The 23,529-nt window shown below is 30.3% G+C and overlaps 1 protein-coding gene across 3 annotated transcripts; it reads left to right on the top strand.

Annotated features, from left to right (window-relative positions):
• The first annotated feature begins 19,354 nt into the window (after window positions 1–19,354).
• Window positions 19,355–21,473, top strand: LOC127283665 (odorant receptor 49a-like). 3 transcript variants are annotated; one of them, XM_051308676.1, is made up of 7 exons: window positions 19,355–19,430; window positions 20,060–20,338; window positions 20,404–20,591; window positions 20,670–20,769; window positions 20,889–21,005; window positions 21,075–21,230; window positions 21,329–21,473. In XM_051308676.1, the coding sequence occupies exons 2-7, from the start codon at window positions 20,072–20,074 to the stop codon at window positions 21,383–21,385; spliced, it is 885 nt and encodes a 294-aa protein (XP_051164633.1). In that variant the 5' UTR covers window positions 19,355–19,430; window positions 20,060–20,071; the 3' UTR covers window positions 21,386–21,473. The 3 variants fall into 3 exon arrangements, with proteins under 3 accessions (XP_051164633.1, XP_051164631.1, XP_051164632.1); XM_051308674.1 differs by lacking the exon at window positions 19,355–19,430 and adding an exon at window positions 19,599–19,964; XM_051308675.1 differs by lacking the exons at window positions 19,355–19,430; window positions 20,889–21,005 and adding an exon at window positions 19,599–19,964.
• Window positions 21,474–23,529: the final 2,056 nt, after the last annotated feature.

The raw sequence follows: 23,529 nt of genomic DNA, 5'->3' as shown, positions 1-23,529 counted from the left end.
TGCATTAAAATCGTCTGCCTAAGAAAAATTAAATTTTTTTCAGAACTTTTTTGTAATTTTGGATTTATGGGTTGGATGACTTTTTGGTGGTAATAGGTGTCTTCCTCTACTCGTATTTGGCTGTCAATTTTTTTTTACACTTTTATGTGTATTTTGTGCCAGAAAATGCATTAAAATCGTCTGCCTAAGAAAAATTAAATTTTTTTGGGTACTTTTTTATAATTTTGGATTTATGGGTTGGATGACTTTTTGGTGGTAATAGGTGTCTTCCTCTACTCGGATCTGGCTGTCAATTTTTTTCTACACTTTTATGTGTATTTTGTGCATGAAAATGCAATAAAATCGTAGGCCTAAGAAAAATTAAATTTTTTTGCGAACTTTTTTATAATTTTGGATTTATGGGTTGGATGACTTTTTGGTGGTAATAGGTGTGTTCCTCTACTCGGATCGGGCTGTCAATTTTTTTCTACACTTTTATGTGTATTTTGTGCCAGAAAATGCATTAAAATCGTCTGCCTAAGAAAAATTAAATTTTTTTCAGAACTTTTTTGTAATTTTGGATTTATGGGTTGGATGACTTTTAGGTGGTAATAGGTGTGTTCCTCTACTCGGATCGGGCTGTCAATTTTTTTCTACACTTTTATGTGTATTTTGTGCATGAAAATGCATTAAAATCGTCTGCCTAAGAAAAATTAAATTTTTTTGGGAACTTTTTTATAATTTTGGATTTATGGGTTGGATGACTTTTAGGTGGTAATAGGTGTGTTCCTCTACTCGGATCGGGCTGTCAATTTTTTTCTACACTTTTATGTGTATTTTGTGCATGAAAATGCATTAAAATCGTCTGCCTAAGAAAAATTAAATTTTTTTGGGAACTTTTTTGTAATTTTGGATTTATGGGTTGGATGACTTTTAGGTGGTAATAGGTGTCTTCCTCTACTCGGATCGGGCTGTCAATTTTTTTCTACACTTTTATGTGTATTTTGTGCAAGAAAATGCATTAAAATCGTCTGCCTAAGAAAAATTAAATTTTTTTGGGAACTTTTTTGTAATTTTGGATTTATGGGTTGGATGACTTTTAGGTGGTAATAGGTGTCTTCCTCTACTCGGATCGGGCTGTCAATTTTTTTCTACACTTTTATGTGTATTTTGTGCAAGAAAATGCATTAAAATCGTCTGCCTAAGAAAAATTAAATTTTTTTCAGAACTTTTTTGTAATTTTGGATTTATGGGTTGGATGACTTTTTGGTGGTAATAGGTGTCTTCCTCTACTCGGATCTGGCTGTCAATTTTTTTCTACACTTTTATGTGTATTTTGTGCAAGAAAATGCATTAAAATCATCTGCCTAAGAAAAATTAAATTTTTTTGGGAACTTTTTTATAATTTTGGATTTATGGGTTGGATGACTTTTTGGTGGTAATAGGTGTCTTCCTCTACTCGGATCGGGCTGTCAATTTTTTTCTACACTTTTATGTGTATTTTGTGCAAGAAAATGCATTAAAATCGTCTGCCTAAGAAAAATTAAATTTTTTTCGGAACTTTTTTGTAATTTTGGATTTATGGGTTGGATGACTTTTTGGTGGTAATAGGTGTCTTCCTCTACTCGTATTTGGCTGTCAATTTTTTTCTACACTTTTATGTGTATTTTGTGCAAGAAAATGCATTAAAATCGTCTGCCTAAGAAAAATTAAATTTTTTTGGGAACTTTTTTATAATTTTGGATTTATGGGTTGGATGACTTTTTGGTGGTAATAGGTGTCTTCCTCTACTCGGATCGGGCTGTCAATTTTTTTCTACACTTTTATGTGTATTTTGTGCAAGAAAATGCATTAAAATCGTCTGCCTAAGAAAAATTAAATTTTTTTGCGAACTTTTTTATAATTTTGGATTTATGGGTTGGATGACTTTTTGGTGGTAATAGGTGTCTTCCTCTACTCGGATCGAGCTGTCAATTTTTTTCTACACTTTTATGTGTATTTTGTGCAAGAAAATGCATTAAAATCGTCTGCCTAAGAAAAATTAAATTTTTTTGGAACTTTTTTGTAATTTTGGATTTATGGGTTGGATGACTTTTTGGTGGTAATAGGTGTCTTCCTCTACTCGATTGGCTGTCAATTTTTTTCTACACTTTTATGTGTATTTTGTGCAAGAAAATGCATTAAAATCGTCTGCCTAAGAAAAATTAAATTTTTTTGGGAACTTTTTTATAATTTTGGATTTATGGGTTGGATGACTTTTAGGTGGTAATAGGTGTCTTCCTCTACTCGGATCGGGCTGTCAATTTTTTTCTACACTTTTATGTGTATTTTGTGCAAGAAAATGCATTAAAATCGTCTGCCTAAGAAAAATTAAATTTTTTTGGGAACTTTTTTATAATTTTGGATTTATGGGTTGGATGACTTTTAGGTGGTAATAGGTGTGTTCCTCTACTCGGATCGGGCTGTCAATTTTTTTCTACACTTTTATGTGTATTTTGTGCATGAAAATGCATTAAAATCGTCAGCCTAAAAAAAATTAAATTTTTTTGGGAACTTTTTTGTAATTTTGGATTTATGGGTTGGATGACTTTTAGGTTGTAATAGGTGTCTTCCTCTACTCGGACCAGGCTGTCAATTTTTTTCTACACTTTTATGTGTATTTTGTGCAAGAAAATGCATTAAAATCGTCTGCCTAAGAAAAATTAAATTTTTTTGGGAACTTTTTTATAATTTTGGATTTATGGGTTGGATGACTTTTTGGTGGTAATAGGTGTCTTCCTCTACTCGGATCGGGCTGTCAATTTTTTTCTACACTTTTATGTGTATTTTGTGCAAGAAAATGCATTAAAATCGTCTGCCTAAGAAAAATTAAATTTTTTTGGGAACTTTTTTATAATTTTGGATTTATGGGTTGGATGACTTTTTGGTGGTAATAGGTGTCTTCCTCTACTCGGATCTGGCTGTCAATTTTTTTCTACACTTTTATGTGTATTTTGTGCAAGAAAATGCATTAAAATCGTCTGCCTAAGAAAAATTAAATTTTTTTGGGAACTTTTTTATAATTTTGGATTTATGGGTTGGATGACTTTTTGGTGGTAATAGGTGTCTTCCTCTACTCGTATTTGGCTGTCAATTTTTTTCTACACTTTTATGTGTATTTTGTGCAAGAAAATGCATTAAAATCGTCTGCCTAAGAAAAATTAAATTTTTTTGGGAACTTTTTTATAATTTTGGATTTATGGGTTGGATGACTTTTTGGTGGTAATAGGTGTGTTCCTCTACTCGGATCGGGCTGTCAATTTTTTTCTACACTTTTATGTGTATTTTGTGCAAGAAAATGCATTAAAATCGTCTGCCTAAGAAAAATTAAATTTTTTTCAGAACTTTTTTGTAATTTTGGATTTATGGGTTGGATGACTTTTAGGTGGTAATAGGTGTCTTCCTCTACTCGGATCGGGCTGTCAATTTTTTTCTACACTTTTATGTGTATTTTGTGCAAGAAAATGCATTAAAATCGTCTGCCTAAGAAAAATTAAATTTTTTTCAGAACTTTTTTGTAATTTTGGATTTATGGGTTGGATGACTTTTTGGTGGTAATAGGTGTCTTCCTCTACTCGGATCGGGCTGTCAATTTTTTTCTACACTTTTATGTGTATTTTGTGCAAGAAAATGCATTAAAATCGTCTGCCTAAGAAAAATTAAATTTTTTTCAGAACTTTTTTGTAATTTTGGATTTATGGGTTGGATGACTTTTAGGTGGTAATAGGTGTGTTCCTCTACTCGGATCGGGCTGTCAATTTTTTTCTACACTTTTATGTGTATTTTGTGCAAGAAAATGCATTAAAATCGTCTGCCTAAGAAAAATTAAATTTTTTTGGAACTTTTTTGTAATTTTGGATTTATGGGTTGGATGACTTTTAGGTGGTAATAGGTGTGTTCCTCTACTCGGATCGGGCTGTCAATTTTTTTCTACACTTTTATGTGTATTTTGTGCAAGAAAATGCATTAAAATCGTCTGCCTAAGAAAAATTAAATTTTTTTCGGAACTTTTTTGTAATTTTGGATTTATGGGTTGGATGACTTTTAGGTGGTAATAGGTGTCTTCCTCTACTCGGATCGGGCTGTCAATTTTTTTCTACACTTTTATGTGTATTTTGTGCAAGAAAATGCATTAAAATCGTCTGCCTAAGAAAAATTAAATTTTTTTGGAACTTTTTTATAATTTTGGATTTATGGGTTGGATGACTTTTTGGTGGTAATAGGTGTGTTCCTCTACTCGGATCGGGCTGTCAATTTTTTTCTACACTTTTATGTGTATTTTGTGCATGAAAATGCATTAAAATCGTCTGCCTAAAAAAAATTAAATTTTTTTGGGAACTTTTTTGTAATTTTGGATTTATGGGTTGGATGACTTTTAGGTGGTAATAGGTGTCTTCCTCTACTCGGATCGGGCTGTCAATTTTTTTCTACACTTTTATGTGTATTTTGTGCAAGAAAATGCATTAAAATCGTCTGCCTAAGAAAAATTAAATTTTTTTGGGAACTTTTTTATAATTTTGGATTTATGGGTTGGATGACTTTTTGGTGGTAATAGGTGTGTTCCTCTACTCGGATCGGGCTGTCAATTTTTTTCTACACTTTTATGTGTATTTTGTGCATGAAAATGCATTAAAATCGTCTGCCTAAGAAAAATTAAATTTTTTTGGGAACTTTTTTATAATTTTGGATTTATGGGTTGGATGACTTTTAGGTGGTAATAGGTGTCTTCCTCTACTCGGATCGGCTGTCAATTTTTTTCTACACTTTTATGTGTATTTTGTGCAAGAAAATGCAATAAAATCGTCTGCCTAAGAAAAATTAAATTTTTTTGGGAACTTTTTTATAATTTTGGATTTATGGGTTGGATGACTTTTTGGTGGTAATAGGTGTCTTCCTCTACTCGTATTTGGCTGTCAATTTTTTTCTACACTTTTATGTGTATTTTGTGCAAGAAAATGCATTAAAATCGTCTGCCTAAGAAAAATTAAATTTTTTTGGGAACTTTTTTATAATTTTGGATTTATGGGTTGGATGACTTTTTGGTGGTAATAGGTGTCTTCCTCTACTCTTATTTGGCTGTCAATTTTTTTCTACACTTTTATGTGTATTTTGTGCAAGAAAATGCATTAAAATCGTCTGCCTAAGAAAAATTAAATTTTTTTGCGAACTTTTTTATAATTTTGGATTTATGGGTTGGATGACTTTTTGGTGGTAATAGGTGTGTTCCTCTACTCGGATCGGGCTGTCAATTTTTTTCTACACTTTTATGTGTATTTTGTGCAAGAAAATGCATTAAAATCGTCTGCCTAAGAAAAATTAAATTTTTTTCAGAACTTTTTTGTAATTTTGGATTTATGGGTTGGATGACTTTTAGGTGGTAATAGGTGTGTTCCTCTACTCGGATCGGGCTGTCAATTTTTTTCTACACTTTTATGTGTATTTTGTGCATGAAAATGCATTAAAATCGTCTGCCTAAGAAAAATTAAATTTTTTTGGGAACTTTTTTATAATTTTGGATTTATGGGTTGGATGACTTTTAGGTGGTAATAGGTGTGTTCCTCTACTCGGATCGGGCTGTCAATTTTTTTCTACACTTTTATGTGTATTTTGTGCAAGAAAATGCATTAAAATCGTCTGCCTAAGAAAAATTAAATTTTTTTGGGAACTTTTTTGTAATTTTGGATTTATGGGTTGGATGACTTTTAGGTGGTAATAGGTGTCTTCCTCTACTCGGATCGGCTGTCAATTTTTTTCTACACTTTTATGTGTATTTTGTGCAAGAAAATGCATTAAAATCGTCTGCCTAAGAAAAATTAAATTTTTTTGGGAACTTTTTTATAATTTTGGATTTATGGGTTGGATGACTTTTAGGTGGTAATAGGTGTCTTCCTCTACTCGGATCGGCTGTCAATTTTTTTCTACACTTTTATGTGTATTTTGTGCAAGAAAATGCATTAAAATCGTCTGCCTAAGAAAAATTAAATTTTTTTCAGAACTTTTTTGTAATTTTGGATTTATGGGTTGGATGACTTTTAGGTGGTAATAGGTGTGTTCCTCTACTCGGATCGGGCTGTCAATTTTTTTCTACACTTTTATGTGTATTTTGTGCAAGAAAATGCATTAAAATCGTCTGCCTAAGAAAAATTAAATTTTTTTGAGAACTTTTTTGTAATTTTGGATTTATGGGTTGGATGACTTTTAGGTGGTAATAGGTGTGTTCCTCTACTCGGATCGGGCTGTCAATTTTTTTCTACACTTTTATGTGTATTTTGTGCATGAAAATGCATTAAAATCGTCTGCCTAAGAAAAATTAAATTTTTTTGGGAACTTTTTTGTAATTTTGGATTTATGGGTTGGATGACTTTTAGGTGGTAATAGGTGTCTTCCTCTACTCGGATCGGCTGTCAATTTTTTTCTACACTTTTATGTGTATTTTGTGCAAGAAAATGCATTAAAATCGTCTGCCTAAGAAAAATTAAATTTTTTTGGGAACTTTTTTATAATTTTGGATTTATGGGTTGGATGACTTTTTGGTGGTAATAGGTGTCTTCCTCTACTCGGATTGGGCTGTCAATTTTTTTCTACACTTTTATGTGTATTTTGTGCAAGAAAATGCATTAAAATCGTCTGCCTAAGAAAAATTAAATTTTTTTGCGAACTTTTTTATAATTTTGGATTTATGGGTTGGATGACTTTTTGGTGGTAATAGGTGTGTTCCTCTACTCGGATCGGCTGTCAATTTTTTTCTACACTTTTATGTGTATTTTGTGCAAGAAAATGCATTAAAATCGTCTGCCTAAGAAAAATTAAATTTTTTTGGGAACTTTTTTATAATTTTGGATTTATGGGTTGGATGACTTTTTGGTGGTAATAGGTGTCTTCCTCTACTCGGATCGGGCTGTCAATTTTTTTCTACACTTTTATGTGTATTTTGTGCAAGAAAATGCATTAAAATCGTCTGCCTAAGAAAAATTAAATTTTTTTGGGAACTTTTTTATAATTTTGGATTTATGGGTTGGATGACTTTTTGGTGGTAATAGGTGTGTTCCTCTACTCGATTGGCTGTCAATTTTTTTCTACACTTTTATGTGTATTTTGTGCAAGAAAATGCATTAAAATCGTCTGCCTAAGAAAAATTAAATTTTTTTGGAACTTTTTTGTAATTTTGGATTTATGGGTTGGATGACTTTTTGGTGGTAATAGGTGTCTTCCTCTACTCGGATTGGCTGTCAATTTTTTTCTACACTTTTATGTGTATTTTGTGCAAGAAAATGCATTAAAATCGTCTGCCTAAGAAAAATTAAATTTTTTTCGGAACTTTTTTGTAATTTTGGATTTATGGGTTGGATGACTTTTAGGTGGTAATAGGTGTCTTCCTCTACTCGGATCGGGCTGTCAATTTTTTTCTACACTTTTATGTGTATTTTGTGCATGAAAATGCATTAAAATCGTCAGCCTAAAAAAAATTAAATTTTTTTGGGAACTTTTTTGTAATTTTGGATTTATGGGTTGGATGACTTTTAGGTGGTAATAGGTGTCTTCCTCTACTCGGATCGGGCTGTCAATTTTTTTCTACACTTTTATGTGTATTTTGTGCAAGAAAATGCATTAAAATCGTCTGCCTAAGAAAAATTAAATTTTTTTCAGAACTTTTTTGTAATTTTGGATTTATGGGTTGGATGACTTTTTGGTGGTAATAGGTGTCTTCCTCTACTCGTATTTGGCTGTCAATTTTTTTCTACACTTTTAGGTGTATTTTGTGCAAGAAAATGCATTAAAATCGTCTGCCTAAGAAAAATTAAATTTTTTTTAGAACTTTTTTGTAATTTTGGATTTATGGGTTGGATGACTTTTAGGTGGTAATAGGTGTGTTCCTCTACTCGGATCGGGCTGTCAATTTTTTTCTACACTTTTATGTGTATTTTGTGCAAGAAAATGCATTAAAATCGTCTGCCTAAGAAAAATTAAATTTTTTTCAGAACTTTTTTGTAATTTTGGATTTATGGGTTGGATGACTTTTAGGTGGTAATAGGTGTGTTCCTCTACTCGGATCGGGCTGTCAATTTTTTTCTACACTTTTATGTGTATTTTGTGCCAGAAAATGCATTAAAATCGTCTGCCTAAGAAAAATTAAATTTTTTTCAGAACTTTTTTGTAATTTTGGATTTATGGGTTGGATGACTTTTTGGTGGTAATAGGTGTCTTCCTCTACTCGTATTTGGCTGTCAATTTTTTTCTACACTTTTATGTGTATTTTGTGCAAGAAAATGCATTAAAATCGTCTGCCTAAGAAAAATTAAATTTTTTTTAGAACTTTTTTGTAATTTTGGATTTATGGGTTGGATGACTTTTAGGTGGTAATAGGTATCTTCCTCTACTCAGATCGAGCTATCAATTTTTTTCTACACTTTTATGTGTATTTTGTGCACGAAAATGCAATAAAATCGTCTGCCTAAGAAAAATTAAATTTTTTTGGGAACTTTTTTATAATTTTGGATTTATGGGTTGGATGACTTTTTGGTGGTAATAGGTGTGTTCCTCTACTCGGATCGGGCTGTCAATTTTTTTCTACACTTTTATGTGTATTTTGTGCATGAAAATGCATTAAAATCGTCTGCCTAAGAAAAATTAAATTTTTTTGGGAACTTTTTTGTAATTTTGGATTTATGGGTTGGATGACTTTTAGGTGGTAATAGGTGTGTTCCTCTACTCGGATCGGGCTGTCAATTTTTTTCTACACTTTTATGTGTATTTTGTGCCAGAAAATGCATTAAAATCGTCTGCCTAAGAAAAATTAAATTTTTTTCAGAACTTTTTTGTAATTTTGGATTTATGGGTTGGATGACTTTTAGGTGGTAATAGGTGTGTTCCTCTACTCGGATCGGGCTGTCAATTTTTTTCTACACTTTTATGTGTATTTTGTGCAAGAAAATGCATTAAAATCGTCTGCCTAAGAAAAATTAAATTTTTTTCAGAACTTTTTTGTAATTTTGGATTTATGGGTTGGATGACTTTTAGGTGGTAATAGGTGTGTTCCTCTACTCGGATCGGGCTGTCAATTTTTTTCTACACTTTTATGTGTATTTTGTGCATGAAAATGCATTAAAATCGTCTGCCTAAGAAAAATTAAATTTTTTTGGGAACTTTTTTGTAATTTTGGATTTATGGGTTGGATGACTTTTAGGTGGTAATAGGTGTCTTCCTCTACTCGGACCAGTCTGTCAATTTTTTTCTACACTTTTAGGTGTATTTTGTGCAAGAAAATGCATTAAAATCGTCTGCCTAAGAAAAATTAAATTTTTTTGGGTACTTTTTTATAATTTTGGATTTATGGGTTGGATGACTTTTTGGTGGTAATAGGTGTCTTCCTCTACTCGTATTGGGCTGTCAATTTTTTTCTACACTTTTTGGTGTATTTTGTGCAAGAAAATGCATTAAAATCGTCTGCCTAAGAAAAATTAAATTTTTTTGCGAACTTTTTTATAATTTTGGATTTATGGGTTGGATGACTTTTTGGTGGTAATAAGTGTGTTCCTCGTATTTGGCTGTTAATTTTTTTCTACACTTTTAGGTGTATTTTGTGCAAGAAAATGCATTAAAATCGTCAGCATAAGAAAAATTAAATTTTTTTTGGAACTTTTTTGTAATTTTGGATTTATGGGTTGGATGACTTTTTGGTGGTAATAGGTGTCTTCCTCGTATTTGGCTGTTAATTTTTTTCTACACTTTTAGGTGTATTTTGTGCAAGAAAATGCATTAAAATCGTCAGCCTAAGAAAAATTAAATTTTTTTGGGAACTTTTTTATAATTTTGGATTTATGGGTTGGATGACTTTTAGGTGGTAATAGGTGTCCCTCTCTCGGCTGTCATTTTTTCTACACTTTTGTGATTTTGTGCGTGCTTATCGTTGCCTAAGAAAAATTAAATTTTTTTGGAACTTTTTTGTAATTTTGGATTTATGGGTTGGATGACTTTTTGGTGGTAATAGGTGTCTTCCTCTACTCGGATCGGGCTGTCAATTTTTTTCTACACTTTTATGTGTATTTTGTGCAAGAAAATGCATTAAAATCGTCTGCCTAAGAAAAATTAAATTTTTTTGGGAACTTTTTTATAATTTTGGATTTATGGGTTGGATGACTTTTAGGTGGTAATAGGTGTCTTCCTCTACTCGGATCGGGCTGTCAATTTTTTTCTACACTTTTAGGTGTATTTTGTGCAAGAAAATGCATTAAAATCGTCTGCCTAAGAAAAATTAAATTTTTTTGGGAACTTTTTTGTAATTTTGGATTTATGGGTTGGATGACTTTTAGGTGGTAATAGGTGTCTTCCTCTACTCGGATCAGGCTGTCAATTTTTTTCTACACTTTTAGGTGTATTTTGTGCAAGAAAATGCATTAAAATCGTCTGCCTAAGAAAAATTAAATTTTTTTCAGAACTTTTTTGTAATTTTGGATTTATGGGTTGGATGACTTTTTGGTGGTAATAGGTGTCTTCCTCTACTCGTATTTGGCTGTCAATTTTTTTCTACACTTTTATGTGTATTTTGTGCAAGAAAATGCATTAAAATCGTCTGCCTAAGAAAAATTAAATTTTTTTGGGTACTTTTTTATAATTTTGGATTTATGGGTTGGATGACTTTTTGGTGGTAATAGGTGTCTTCCTCTACTTGGATCGGGCTGTCAATTTTTTTCTACACTTTTATGTGTATTTTGTGCAAGAAAATGCATTAAAATCGTCTGCCTAAGAAAAATTAAATTTTTTTCAGAACTTTTTTGTAATTTTGGATTTATGGGTTGGATGACTTTTTGGTGGTAATAGGTGTCTTCCTCTACTCGTATTTGGCTGTCAATTTTTTTCTACACTTTTATGTGTATTTTGTGCAAGAAAATGCATTAAAATCGTCTGCCTAAGAAAAATTAAATTTTTTTGGGAACTTTTTTATAATTTTGGATTTATGGGTTGGATGACTTTTAGGTGGTAATAGGTGTCTTCCTCTACTCGGATCGGCTGTCAATTTTTTTCTACACTTTTATGTGTATTTTGTGCCAGAAAATGCATTAAAATCGTCTGCCTAAGAAAAATTAAATTTTTTTGGGTACTTTTTTATAATTTTGGATTTATGGGTTGGATGACTTTTTGGTGGTAATAGGTGTCTTCCTCTACTCGGATTTGGCTGTCAATTTTTTTCTACACTTTTAGGTGTATTTTGTGCAAGAAAATGCATTAAAATCGTCTGCCTAAGAAAAATTAAATTTTTTTTAGAACTTTTTTGTAATTTTGGATTTATGGGTTGGATGACTTTTAGGTGGTAATAGGTGTGTTCCTCTACTCGGATCGGGCTGTCAATTTTTTTCTACACTTTTATGTCTATTTTGTGCCAGAAAATGCATTAAAATCGTCTGCCTAAGAATAATTAAATTTTTTTCAGAACTTTTTTGTAATTTTGGATTTATGGGTTGGATGACTTTTAGGTGGTAATAGGTGTCTTCCTCTACTCGGATCGAGCTGTCAATTTTTTTCTACACTTTTATGTGTATTTTGTGCAAGAAAATGCATTAAAATCGTCTGCCTAAGAAAAATTAAATTTTTTTGGGAACTTTTTTATAATTTTGGATTTATGGGTTGGATGACTTTTTGGTGGTAATAGGTGTCTTCCTCTACTCGTATTTGGCTGTCAATTTTTTTCTACACTTTTATGTGTATTTTGTGCAAGAAAATGCATTAAAATCGTCTGCCTAAGAAAAATTAAATTTTTTTGGGAACTTTTTTATAATTTTGGATTTATGGGTTGGATGACTTTTAGGTGGTAATAGGTGTGTTCCTCTACTCGGATCGGGCTGTCAATTTTTTTCTACACTTTTATGTGTATTTTGTGCATGAAAATGCATTAAAATCGTCTGCCTAAGAAAAATTAAATTTTTTTGGGAACTTTTTTGTAATTTTGGATTTATGGGTTGGATGACTTTTAGGTTGTAATAGGTGTCTTCCTCTACTCGGACCAGGCTGTCAATTTTTTTCTACACTTTTAGGTGTATTTTGTGCAAGAAAATGCATTAAAATCGTCTGCCTAAGAAAAATTAAATTTTTTTCAGAACTTTTTTGTAATTTTGGATTTATGGGTTGGATGACTTTTTGGTGGTAATAGGTGTCTTCCTCTACTCGGATCTGGCTGTCAATTTTTTTCTACACTTTTATGTGTATTTTGTGCAAGAAAATGCATTAAAATCGTCTGCCTAAGAAAAATTAAATTTTTTTCAGAACTTTTTTGTAATTTTGGATTTATGGGTTGGATGACTTTTAGGTGGTAATAGGTGTGTTCCTCTACTCGGATCAGGCTGTCAATTTTTTTCTACACTTTTATGTGTATTTTGTGCAAGAAAATGCATTAAAATCGTCTGCCTAAGAAAAATTAAATTTTTTTGGGAACTTTTTTGTAATTTTGGATTTATGGGTTGGATGACTTTTTGGTGGTAATAGGTGTCTTCCTCTACTTGGATCGGGCTGTCAATTTTTTTCTACACTTTTATGTGTATTTTGTGCAAGAAAATGCATTAAAATCGTCTGCCTAAGAAAAATTAAATTTTTTTGGGAACTTTTTTATAATTTTGGATTTATGGGTTGGATGACTTTTTGGTGGTAATAGGTGTCTTCCTCTACTCGGATCGGGCTGTCAATTTTTTTCTACACTTTTAGGTGTATTTTGTGCAAGAAAATGCATTAAAATCGTCTGCCTAAGAAAAATTAAATTTTTTTGGAAACTTTTTTATAATTTTGGATTTATGGGTTGAATGACTTTTAGGTTGTAATAGGTGTCTTCCTCTACTCGTATAGAGCTATCAATTTTTTTCTACACCTTTATGTGTATTTTGTGCACAAAAATGCATTAAAATCGTCTGCCTAAGAAAATTTAAATTTTTTTGGAAACTTTTTTATAATTTTGGATTTATGGGTTGGATGACTTTTTGGTGGTAATAGGTGTCTTCCTCTACTCGTATTGGGCTGTCAATTTTTTTCTACACTTTTTGGTGTATTTTGTGCAAGAAAATGCATTAAAATCGTCTGCCTAAGAAAAATTAAATTTTTTTGGGAACTTTTTTATAATTTTGGATTTATGGGTTGGATGACTTTTAGGTGGTAATAGGTGTCTTCCTCTATTCGGACCAGGCTGTCAATTTTTTTCTACACTTTTAGGTGTATTTTGTGCAAGAAAATGCATTAAAATCGTCTGCCTAAGAAAAATTAAATTTTTTTGGGTACTTTTTTATAATTTTGGATTTATGGGTTGGATGACTTTTAGGTGGTAATAGGTGTGTTCCTCTACTCGGATCGGGCTGTCAATTTTTTTCTACACTTTTATGTGTATTTTGTGCATGAAAATGCATTAAAATCGTCTGCCTAAGAAAAATTAAATTTTTTTGCGAACTTTTTTATAATTTTGGATTTATGGGTTGGATGACTTTTAGGTGGTAATAGGTGTCTTCCTCTACTCGTATTTGGCTGTCAATTTTTTTCTACACTTTTATGTGTATTTTGTGCACGAAAATGCATTAAAATCGTCTGCCTAAGAAAAATTAAATTTTTTTGGGAACTTTTTTATAATTTTGGATTTATGGGTTGGATGACTTTTAGGTGGTAATAGGTGTGTTCCTCTACTCGGATCGGGCTGTCAATTTTTTTCTACACTTTTATGTGTATTTTGTGCATGAAAATGCATTAAAATCGTCTGCCTAAGAAAAATTAAATTTTTTTGGGAACTTTTTTGTAATTTTGGATTTATGGGTTGGATGACTTTTAGGTTGTAATAGGTGTCTTCCTCTACTCGGACCAGGCTGTCAATTTTTTTCTACACTTTTATGTGTATTTTGTGCAAGAAAATGCATTAAAATCGTCTGCCTAAGAAAAATTAAATTTTTTTGGGAACTTTTTTGTAATTTTGGATTTATGGGTTGGATGACTTTTAGGTGGTAATAGGTGTCTTCCTCTACTCGGACCAGGCTGTCAATTTTTTTCTACACTTTTAGGTGTATTTTGTGCAAGAAAATGCATTAAAATCGTCTGCCTAAGAAAAATTAAATTTTTTTCAGAACTTTTTTGTAATTTTGGATTTATGGGTTGGATGACTTTTTGGTGGTAATAGGTGTCTTCCTCTACTCGTATTTGGCTGTCAATTTTTTTCTACACTTTTAGGTGTATTTTGTGCAAGAAAATGCATTAAAATCGTCTGCCTAAGAATAATTAAATTTTTTTCAGAACTTTTTTGTAATTTTGGATTTATGGGTTGGATGACTTTTAGGTGGTAATAGGTGTGTTCCTCTACTCGGACCAGGCTGTCAATTTTTTTCTACACTTTTAGTTGTATTTTGTGCAAGAAAATGCATTAAAATCGTCTGCCTAAGAATAATTAAATTTTTTTCAGAACTTTTTTTTAATTTTGGATTTATGGGTTGGATGACTTTTTGGTGGTAATAGGTGTCTTCCTCTACTCGGACCAGGCTGTCAATTTTTTTCTACACTTTTAGGTGTATTTTGTGCAAGAAAATGCATTAAAATCGTCTGCCTAAGAAAAATTAAATTTTTTTGGGAACTTTTTTGTAATTTTGGATTTATGGGTTGGATGACTTTTTGGTGGTAATAGGTGTCTTCCTCTACTTGGATCGGGCTGTCAATTTTTTTCTACACTTTTAGGTGTATTTTGTGCAAGAAAATGCATTAAAATCGTCTGCCTAAGAAAAATTAAATTTTTTTGGGTACTTTTTTATAATTTTGGATTTATGGGTTGGATGACTTTTTGGTGGTAATAGGTGTCTTCCTCTACTCGTATTTGGCTGTCAATTTTTTTCTACACTTTTAGGTGTATTTTGTGCAAGAAAATGCATTAAAATCGTCTGCCTAAGAAAATTTAAATTTTTTTGGGAACTTTTTTATAATTTTGGATTTATGGGTTGGATGACTTTTCGGTGGTAATAGGTGTGTTCCTCTACTCGGATCGGGCTGTCAATTTTTTTCTACACTTTTAGGTGTATTTTGTGCAAGAAAATGCATTAAAATCGTCTGCCTAAGAAAAATTAAATTTTTTTGGGTACTTTTTTATAATTTTGGATTTATGGGTTGGATGACTTTTTGGTGGTAATAGGTGTCTTCCTCTACTGGTATTGGGCTGTCAATTTTTTTCTACACTTTTTGGAGTATTTTGTGCAGAATTTGTATTAAAATCGTCTGCCGAAGAAAATTTAAACTTGGGAACTTTTTTATAATTTTGGATTTATGGGTTGGATGACTTTTAGGTGGCAATAGGTGTCTTCCTCTACTCGTATGTGGCTATCAATTTTTTTCTACACTTTTATGTGTATTTTGTGCACGAAAATGCAATAAAATCGTCAGCCTAAGAAAAATTAAATTTTTTTGGGTACTTTTTTATAATTTTGGATTTTTGGGTTGGATGACTTTTAGGTGGTAATAGGTGTGTTCCTCTACTTGGATCGGGCTGTCAATTTTTTTCTACACTTTTATGTGAATTTTGTGCATGAAAATGCAATAAATTCGTCTGCCTAAGAAAAATTAAATTTTTTTGCGAACTTTTTTATAATTTTGGATTTATGAGTTGGATGACTTTTAGGTGGCAATAGGTGTCTTCCTCTACTCGTATGTGGCTATCAATTTTTTTCTACACTTTTATGTGTATTTTGTGCACGAAAATGCAATAAAATCGTCAGCCTAAGAAAAATTAAATTTTTTTGGGTACTTTTTTATAATTTTTGATTTATGGGTTGGATGACTTTTAGGTGGTAATAGGTGTGTTCCTCTACTCGGATCGGGCTGTCAATTTTTTTCTACACTTTTATGTGTATTTTGTGCATGAAAATGCATTAAAATCGTCAGCCTAAAAAAAATTAAATTTTTTTGGGAACTTTTTTGTAATTTTGGATTTATGGGTTGGATGACTTTTAGGTTGTAATAGGTGTCTTCCTCTACTCGGACCAGTCTGTCAATTTTTTTCTACACTTTTAGGTGTATTTTGTGCAAGAAAATGCATTAAAATCGTCTGCCTAAGAAAAATTAAATTTTTTTGGGAACTTTTTTGTAATTTTGGATTTATGGGTTGGATGACTTTTAGGTTGTAATAGGTGTCTTCCTCTACTCGGACCAGGCTGTCAATTTTTTTCTACACTTTTAGGTGTATTTTGTGCAAGAAAATGCATTAAAATCGTCTGCCTAAGAATAATTAAATTTTTTTCAGAACTTTTTTTTAATTTTGGATTTATGGGTTGGATGACTTTTTGGTGGTAATAGGTGTCTTCCTCTACTCGTATTTGGCTGTCAATTTTTTTCTACACTTTTAGGTGTATTTTGTGCAAGAAAATGCAATAAAATCGTCTGCCTAAGAAAATTTAAATTTTTTTGGGAACTTTTTTATAATTTTGGATTTATGGGTTGGATGACTTTTCGGTGGTAATAGGTGTGTTCCTCTACTCGGATCGGGCTGTCAATTTTTTTCTACACTTTTATGTGTATTTTGTGCAAGAAAATGCATTAAAATCGTCTGTCTAAGAAAAATTAAATTTTTTTGGGAACTTTTTTGTAATTTTGGATTTATGGGTTGGATGACTTTTTGGTGGTAATAGGTGTCTTCCTCTACTCGTATTGGGCTGTCAATTTTTTTCTACACTTTTTGGAGTATTTTGTGCAAGAGAATGCAATAAAATCAAATGCCTAAAAAAAAATTAAATTTTTTTGGGAAGTTTTTCATAATTTTGGATTTATGGGTTGGATGACTTTTTGGTGGTAATAGGTGTCTTCCTCTACTTGGATCGGGCTGTCAATTTTTTTCTACACTTTTAGGTGTTTTTTGTGCAAGAAAATGCATTAAAATCGTCTGCCTAAGAAAAATTAAATTTTTTTGGGTACTTTTTTTTAATTTTGGATTTATGGGTTGGATGACTTTTAGGTGGTAATAGGTGTGTTCCTCTACTCGGATCGGACTGTCAATTTTTTTCTACACTTTTATGTGAATTTTGTGCATGAAAATGCAATAAAATCGTCTGCCTAAAAAAAAATTAAATTTTTTTGGGAAGTTTCTCATAATTTTGTATTAATGGGTTCTATGAGTTTTAGCTTGTAATAGGTATCTTCCTCTACTCAGATCGAGCTATCAATTTTTTTCTACACTTTTATGTGTATTTTGTGCACGAAAATGCAATAAAATCGTCTGCCTAAGAAAAATTAAATTTTTTTGGGAACTTTTTTATAATTTTGGATTTATGGGTTTGATAAATTTTAGGATGTAATAGGTGTCTTCCTCTACTCGGACCAGGCTGTCAATTTTTTTCTACACTTTTAGGTGTATTTTGTGCAAGAAAATGCATTAAAATCGTCTGCCTAAGAAAAATTAAATTTTTTTGGGAACTTTTTTGTAATTTTGGATTTATGGGTTGGTTGACTTTTTGGTGGTATTAGGTGTCTTCCTCTACTTGGATCGGGCTGTCAATTTTTTTCTACACTTTTATGTGTATTTTGTGCACGTTAATGCATTAAAATCGTCTGCCTAAGAAAAATTAAATTTTTTTGGGAACTTTTTTATAATTTTGGATTTATGGGTTGGATAACTTTTTGGTGGTAATAGGTGTCTTCCTCTACTCGGATCGGGCTGTCAATTTTTTTCTACACTTTTAGGTGTATTTTGTTCAAGAAAATGCATTAAAATCGTCTGCCTAAGAAAAATTAAATTTTTTTGGTAACTTTTTTATAATTTTGGATTTATGGGTTGGATGACTTTTCGGTGGTAATAGGTGTGTTCCTCTACTCGGATCGGGCTGTCAATTTTTTTCTACACTTTTATGTGTATTTTGTGCAAGAAAATGCATTAAAATCGTCTGTCTAAGAAAAATTAAATTTTTTGGGGAACTTTTTTGTAATTTTGGATTTATGGGTTGGATGACTTTTTGGTGGTAATAGGTGTCTTCCTCTACTCGTATTGAGCTGTCAATTTTTTTCTACACTTTTTGGAGTATTTTGTGCAAAAGAATGCAATAAAATCGTCTGCCTAAAAAAAAATTAAATTTTTTTGGGAAGTTTTTCATAATTTTGGATTTATGGGTTGGATGACTTTTTGGTGGTAATAGGTGTCTTCCTCTACTTGGATCGGGCTGTCAATTTTTTTCTACACTTTTAGGTGTTTTTTGTGCAAGAAAATGCATTAAAATCGTCTGCCTAAGAAAAATTAAATTTTTTTGGGTACTTTTTTTTAATTTTGGATTTATGGGTTGGATGACTTTTAGGTGGTAATAGGTGTCTTCCTCAACTCGTATTTGGCTGTCAATTTTTTTCTACACTTTTAGGTGTATTTTGTGCAAGAGGATGCAATAAAATCGTCTGCCTAAAAAAAAATTAAATTTTTTTGGGAAGTTTTTCATAATTTTGGATTTATGGGTTGGATGACTTTTAGGTGGTAATAGGTGTCTTCCTCTACTCATATTTGGCTGTCAATTTTTTTCTACACTTTTATGTGTATTTTGTGCAAAAAAATGCATTAAAATCGTCTGCCTAAGAAAATTTCAATTTTTTTATCCTAGGGGTTGATTCAAGGTTGGTAGTAAGAGTCTTTATCGTACTTGTATCGGCGTGTCAATTTTTTTCTTAACCATTAGTTGTACTTTGTGCGAGGATTTGCAATAAAATTGTGTGTATAATTAAATTTTAATTTTTTTTTGTAACATGTCAATGTATGGGATTATACTAGGGGTGTTTTTCTAATGAATTTGGGGTTGAACTTAATTTTTTTTGTTAAGTATAATGTTTTTTGTAATTTTTTGATGTGTTTATGCAGTATCTTGGGTTTTAAAATTTCGATGATCGTAATGGATGTGAACTTCAGCAACCTTTGGATTTTTAGAAAAAATGTCTGTTTTTTACATGTACGAGATAATGTATAAAATTAGTCAACGTAAATACTTTGTATTATAAAAACTTTCAATTAACTAACATTTTACTATACATGGTTTGTCTGCAAGATACTAACTTATTATTCTTATTTAGAGACAAAAATTTCCATACAACACAGAGATATGATATTTTCCATCCTTGAATATGTATCTTATTTTCGCCCAGAGAAATGTGTCCACGTATATTTAATGAATATTTAAGAAAGTCATATTAAATAAATTGTATTGATGTTCGTACAGAAGAAATCCCTATATAATTAGAATATTTCTATACTATGTATAGAGAAACATGAAAAGACTATAGATAATAATGGGTTTGTCGTTTAATGACAATTTAAAATTTCCCTCTTTTATCATCATGAAAGGCATTTCTGCTACTGAATATTTAAGAAATTGGCCGGAAACTTAAGTATTGTCTTCGTTTAAAATATCAATCATATAATTATATTTTATTGCTTGCAGATATTAAGTCTCGTACGCGCATATTTAAATTTTTTAAAATGTACATTAGTTATAAATTTTTTTCAAGAGAGTATATTTTTAAAATAACAATTCAAAATATTTGTAAAATATTGTTTAAAAAAGTATTTTTATAGAGAATATTTAAAAGTGAATTTTATTTTCCTCCAGTTTTGATTAAAAATAAAAATTATAATTAGACTTATAGTTAAAATTTAGTCTATTTAAAAAAAATAAGATCAAAATTTCGTAGATATGGCAAATGAAAAATTTGAAGATTACATTTACATTAATAAATTTTATCTAATATTCATTGGGTTATGGCCAATTCAGGACAATGATGCACTTTGGAAAATTTATTTTCATAAATTTCATTTATTTACATTTACTCTCTGCTTTTGGATGTTACTGTTATTACCTGCAATATTAGATATTTACATTGTTTGGGGTAACAGTTATGCCCTTATTCAGAATTTGTTTATGACAATTCACTTACTTTCTTTAAGTCTAAAATTTACTCACGTTGCCATAAATCAGACTGTTTTTAAGGTTCTTACATTGATCAATTTATTGTATTGTATGTCTCAATAATTATTTTTAAAGGAAACGCTGTAATCAATTACCCCTTTTTTGTTACTTCACAGGAATTGTTACAAATGATGAAACATAATTTTGATAATTCATTATGTCATACAGCGTCAGATGAAGAAAAAGAAGTAATGCTTAAATATGCTCGTTTCGGAAGGCTTGTGACAAAAATTTTTCTCTTTTGTATTTATTACTTTGAAATTATGATATTTTGTATGCCTTTAATATTTGGAGCTGATAGTGATCCAGTCCGTAAGAAACGTTATCCAATTCGTGCCTGGTATTATTGGGATCAAAACTCAGATTTCTTTTACGTTATTGCTTACCTTAATCAGGTAACTGGAAGGTTTTTTTCAAGAAGTGAATAGATTAGTAAAAAATATATTTTTTTAATGTACAGGTAATCGTCGGGCTAGGTTTAGGTGTGAGTTATAATTTGGGAATGGATACTTTTGTATTTGTTGCAATTTGGCATTCTTGTGCTCAGTTACGTATTCTACAAGATCAATTAAGAAAAGTAGGCTGTACAGAACATACTTCACAAAAATTAATAGAGGAACTAATTGAAAATCACAATTATCAAATCAGGTTTACATACTTCAATTAATATTTCAATGAATTTGTACAAAACGTAAATTACGTTTTCTAATTTACTGTTTTTTAAAGGAATGTTAAAAAATTAAATCAACTCTTCAGTACACTTTGTTTTTACCAATTGGGAACAAGTTTAATTGGTAATTGTCTTGGAGCATTTCTAATGATTGTTGTAAGTTTTCCAAATCTCAAATAATATCTTATTTAATTATTAATATTTATTTAATTATTATTGCAAATGCAAATTATGTATTTAATAAAATATAGTGTCTTATATTTTTATTATCATAGACTTTAGATGAAACTTCAGTCAATTGGTTTGATTTTATTTCGTATGCTGCTTTTGTAGTCGCAAGTTTTATTCAGATTCTTTTATTCTGTTGGCCGGGCCAAGAACTGATGGATCAGGTACTAAAAAATTTTGAATAGGTAATCTCTATTTTGAAAATTTTTAAGTACTATATTTATTTATTATAGGCCTTAGAAATTGGAATGGCCGCTTATCAATCATTTTGGACTAATTTACCAGTAAAGTCGACGAAAAGTATTTTTATGATAATATTAAGAACACATCATCCTATGATGATTTCAGCAGGAGGATTTTATGATATGACATTACAAAATTTTACAGCAGTAAGTACAAATCTAACTTTTGAATTCGCGATTTTTGATAAAGGTACGATCAATTGTTAATTAAATGAAAAAGATTTTATTTTTTTCTCTTCTTCTAGATTGTCAAAGTAAATATGTCGTTTTTGTCAGTTCTAAGAGCAATGATAACTAAATAGAAAATTAATACATATTGTTCTAATTATGATATCGCAAGTTATTGTTATATTATTATTAAATAAAATTATGCTATTGCAATTTAAACACTATTATACTTTAGTTATGCATTTATATATATATATATATGTTTATAACAATAATTAAAAATTCTTGTAAAAAGAAGAAGAAAAATCTTTTCTTTGTAAATTTCAAATTTTTAGAAAATCAAATTACGATGCTGAAGTACGCAACATTTATGATAAACTATATTTAAATAAATAATATTTTAGAATGAAAAATTTTATAATTTTTTGCCTGAAAAATATTTCTTGTAGTTTTTATTAAGGGTATGTAAAAATTTCCCACGTGACCTAGTATGGGAAAATGTGTTTTGGTAGTATACATCTTACTCTAAAATGAGAAAAGATTTTTATCTAAAATTTTGAGATATGATAGATTTGGGTACAAGGAATCTCGCTGTTCTCTAAAAAATACATAATTTTGCGTTAAATTATTAAAAAATGAAGTTTAAAAAGACCTCCATGAAGTCGGCGTCGACGCTCAGCGTCTAAAAATTATTTTTTACGGGACCAAGAATATCAAATTATTTTTAAAAAAGTTTTGGGTTCGCATAATACCTTGAAAAGTATTTCTCAAGGCATTATTTTGACCAAAAATTAAAAAAAAAAATAATTTAACATTTTTGGTCCTGTGAAAAACAAATTTCGGCGCTGAACGTCGACGCCGCAACTTCATTAAGGTTTAAAAAGTGACACTTTGAAACGAAAATAAAAACATGGCGGCGCATACACAGACGTTGCGTGAGTGTGTCAGTGCTCCAGGAGTCAGCTCCAATTCGAGCAAGTAGCCGTTGAATGAATTATGATAAAATATATTATTTTTATATTATTTATTGTCTTATTTTTATTATTTTTGCGTTAAGTTATAGTAAATGAGTAAAACAGCGAGTTTTCTTCTACCAAACAAAATCATTTCTCCAAATTTTTAACCGGAAATTATTTTTTATTTCAGAGAAAGTTTCAAACCATAAAAAAACGTCCTTTGCCCACATACCCTTAATCAACAAATTATAAACAAATATTTTTTTAGGTAAAAAATTTTATAGTTTTCCGTATTAAATAAAAATTGATTTCTTATTGTTAATCATAAACGTTGCGTACTTCAGTATCGTATCAAATTGAGCTGTAGAACGTAACGTTAAAAAATTAAGGTCATGTGATTGTTGTGAATTACATGACCTTAATATTTCCAAAATGACATATCTTTTAATTTTAAAAAATAAAAAAAAATGTTAATGGTCCTATGTCAAAAAGTGTATTCTCGTAAATTAAAAGCGTAAGTTGTCTAAATAAGTGTCGAAATGCAAGATTTTTTTTTCCAATCATAGTTGCTCGTATAGCTCGGTTGGTTAGGTGTATTGCGTTTGCGTTCGTCGAACCCGTGTTCGATCCCCGGTCCCCCAAATTTATTTTGAAAATTAATTTCGTTATTTAAAGTCTCTAAAAAATTGCTTAATCAAATATGAGTCCCTAAATTTAAGAAATTATTATTTTTTTTCATTTTTAAAAACTAAAATTTCTTAAATCAATTTATTCATTAAACTGATTCAAATTAAAGATATAATTATTTTAATTATATTATTATTATTAATACAATTAATACTTTATGATTAGATAATTTTAAAATCCAGCTATATCTGGACGAACATTTAACGAATATTTTTTTCAAGCTTCAATCAAGGTTCGAGCTGAACCTTTAACGAATATTTAATTTAAAGCTTACACTCAATATTTATTAAATCTTCGGTGCTATGTGAGCATTTATGTCTTTTAAATAAAAAATTAAAAACTTTAAAGGCTGCGCAGTAGTTTTCTTAAGCCTTTACAGCTGCGCAATAATTTTTAGCATGCATAAGTGAAGAATCTTAATAATTATAACTTATTAAAATTTTAAATTTTCTTCAAAAACATTTTTAAACAAATGTTCTTGTACAAGAACATTTTATTATTTTAATTTAAAATTATCTAATAGGTTATGGTAAAAGAAAACACAACATTTAATATTTTTGATATTTGAACATAGAATTTATTTAATCAAATTTTATACAACCTTACAGTACGAAGTCAAAATATAAACTAAACTA

This window comes from Leptopilina boulardi, unplaced genomic scaffold, assembly GCF_019393585.1.
Source record: "Leptopilina boulardi isolate dan_hultmark-lab unplaced genomic scaffold, ZJU_Lbou_2.1 LbouV2_310, whole genome shotgun sequence".
Lineage (NCBI taxonomy): Eukaryota > Metazoa > Arthropoda > Insecta > Hymenoptera > Figitidae > Leptopilina > Leptopilina boulardi.
This window is presented reverse-complemented; position numbering and strand designations above follow the sequence as displayed.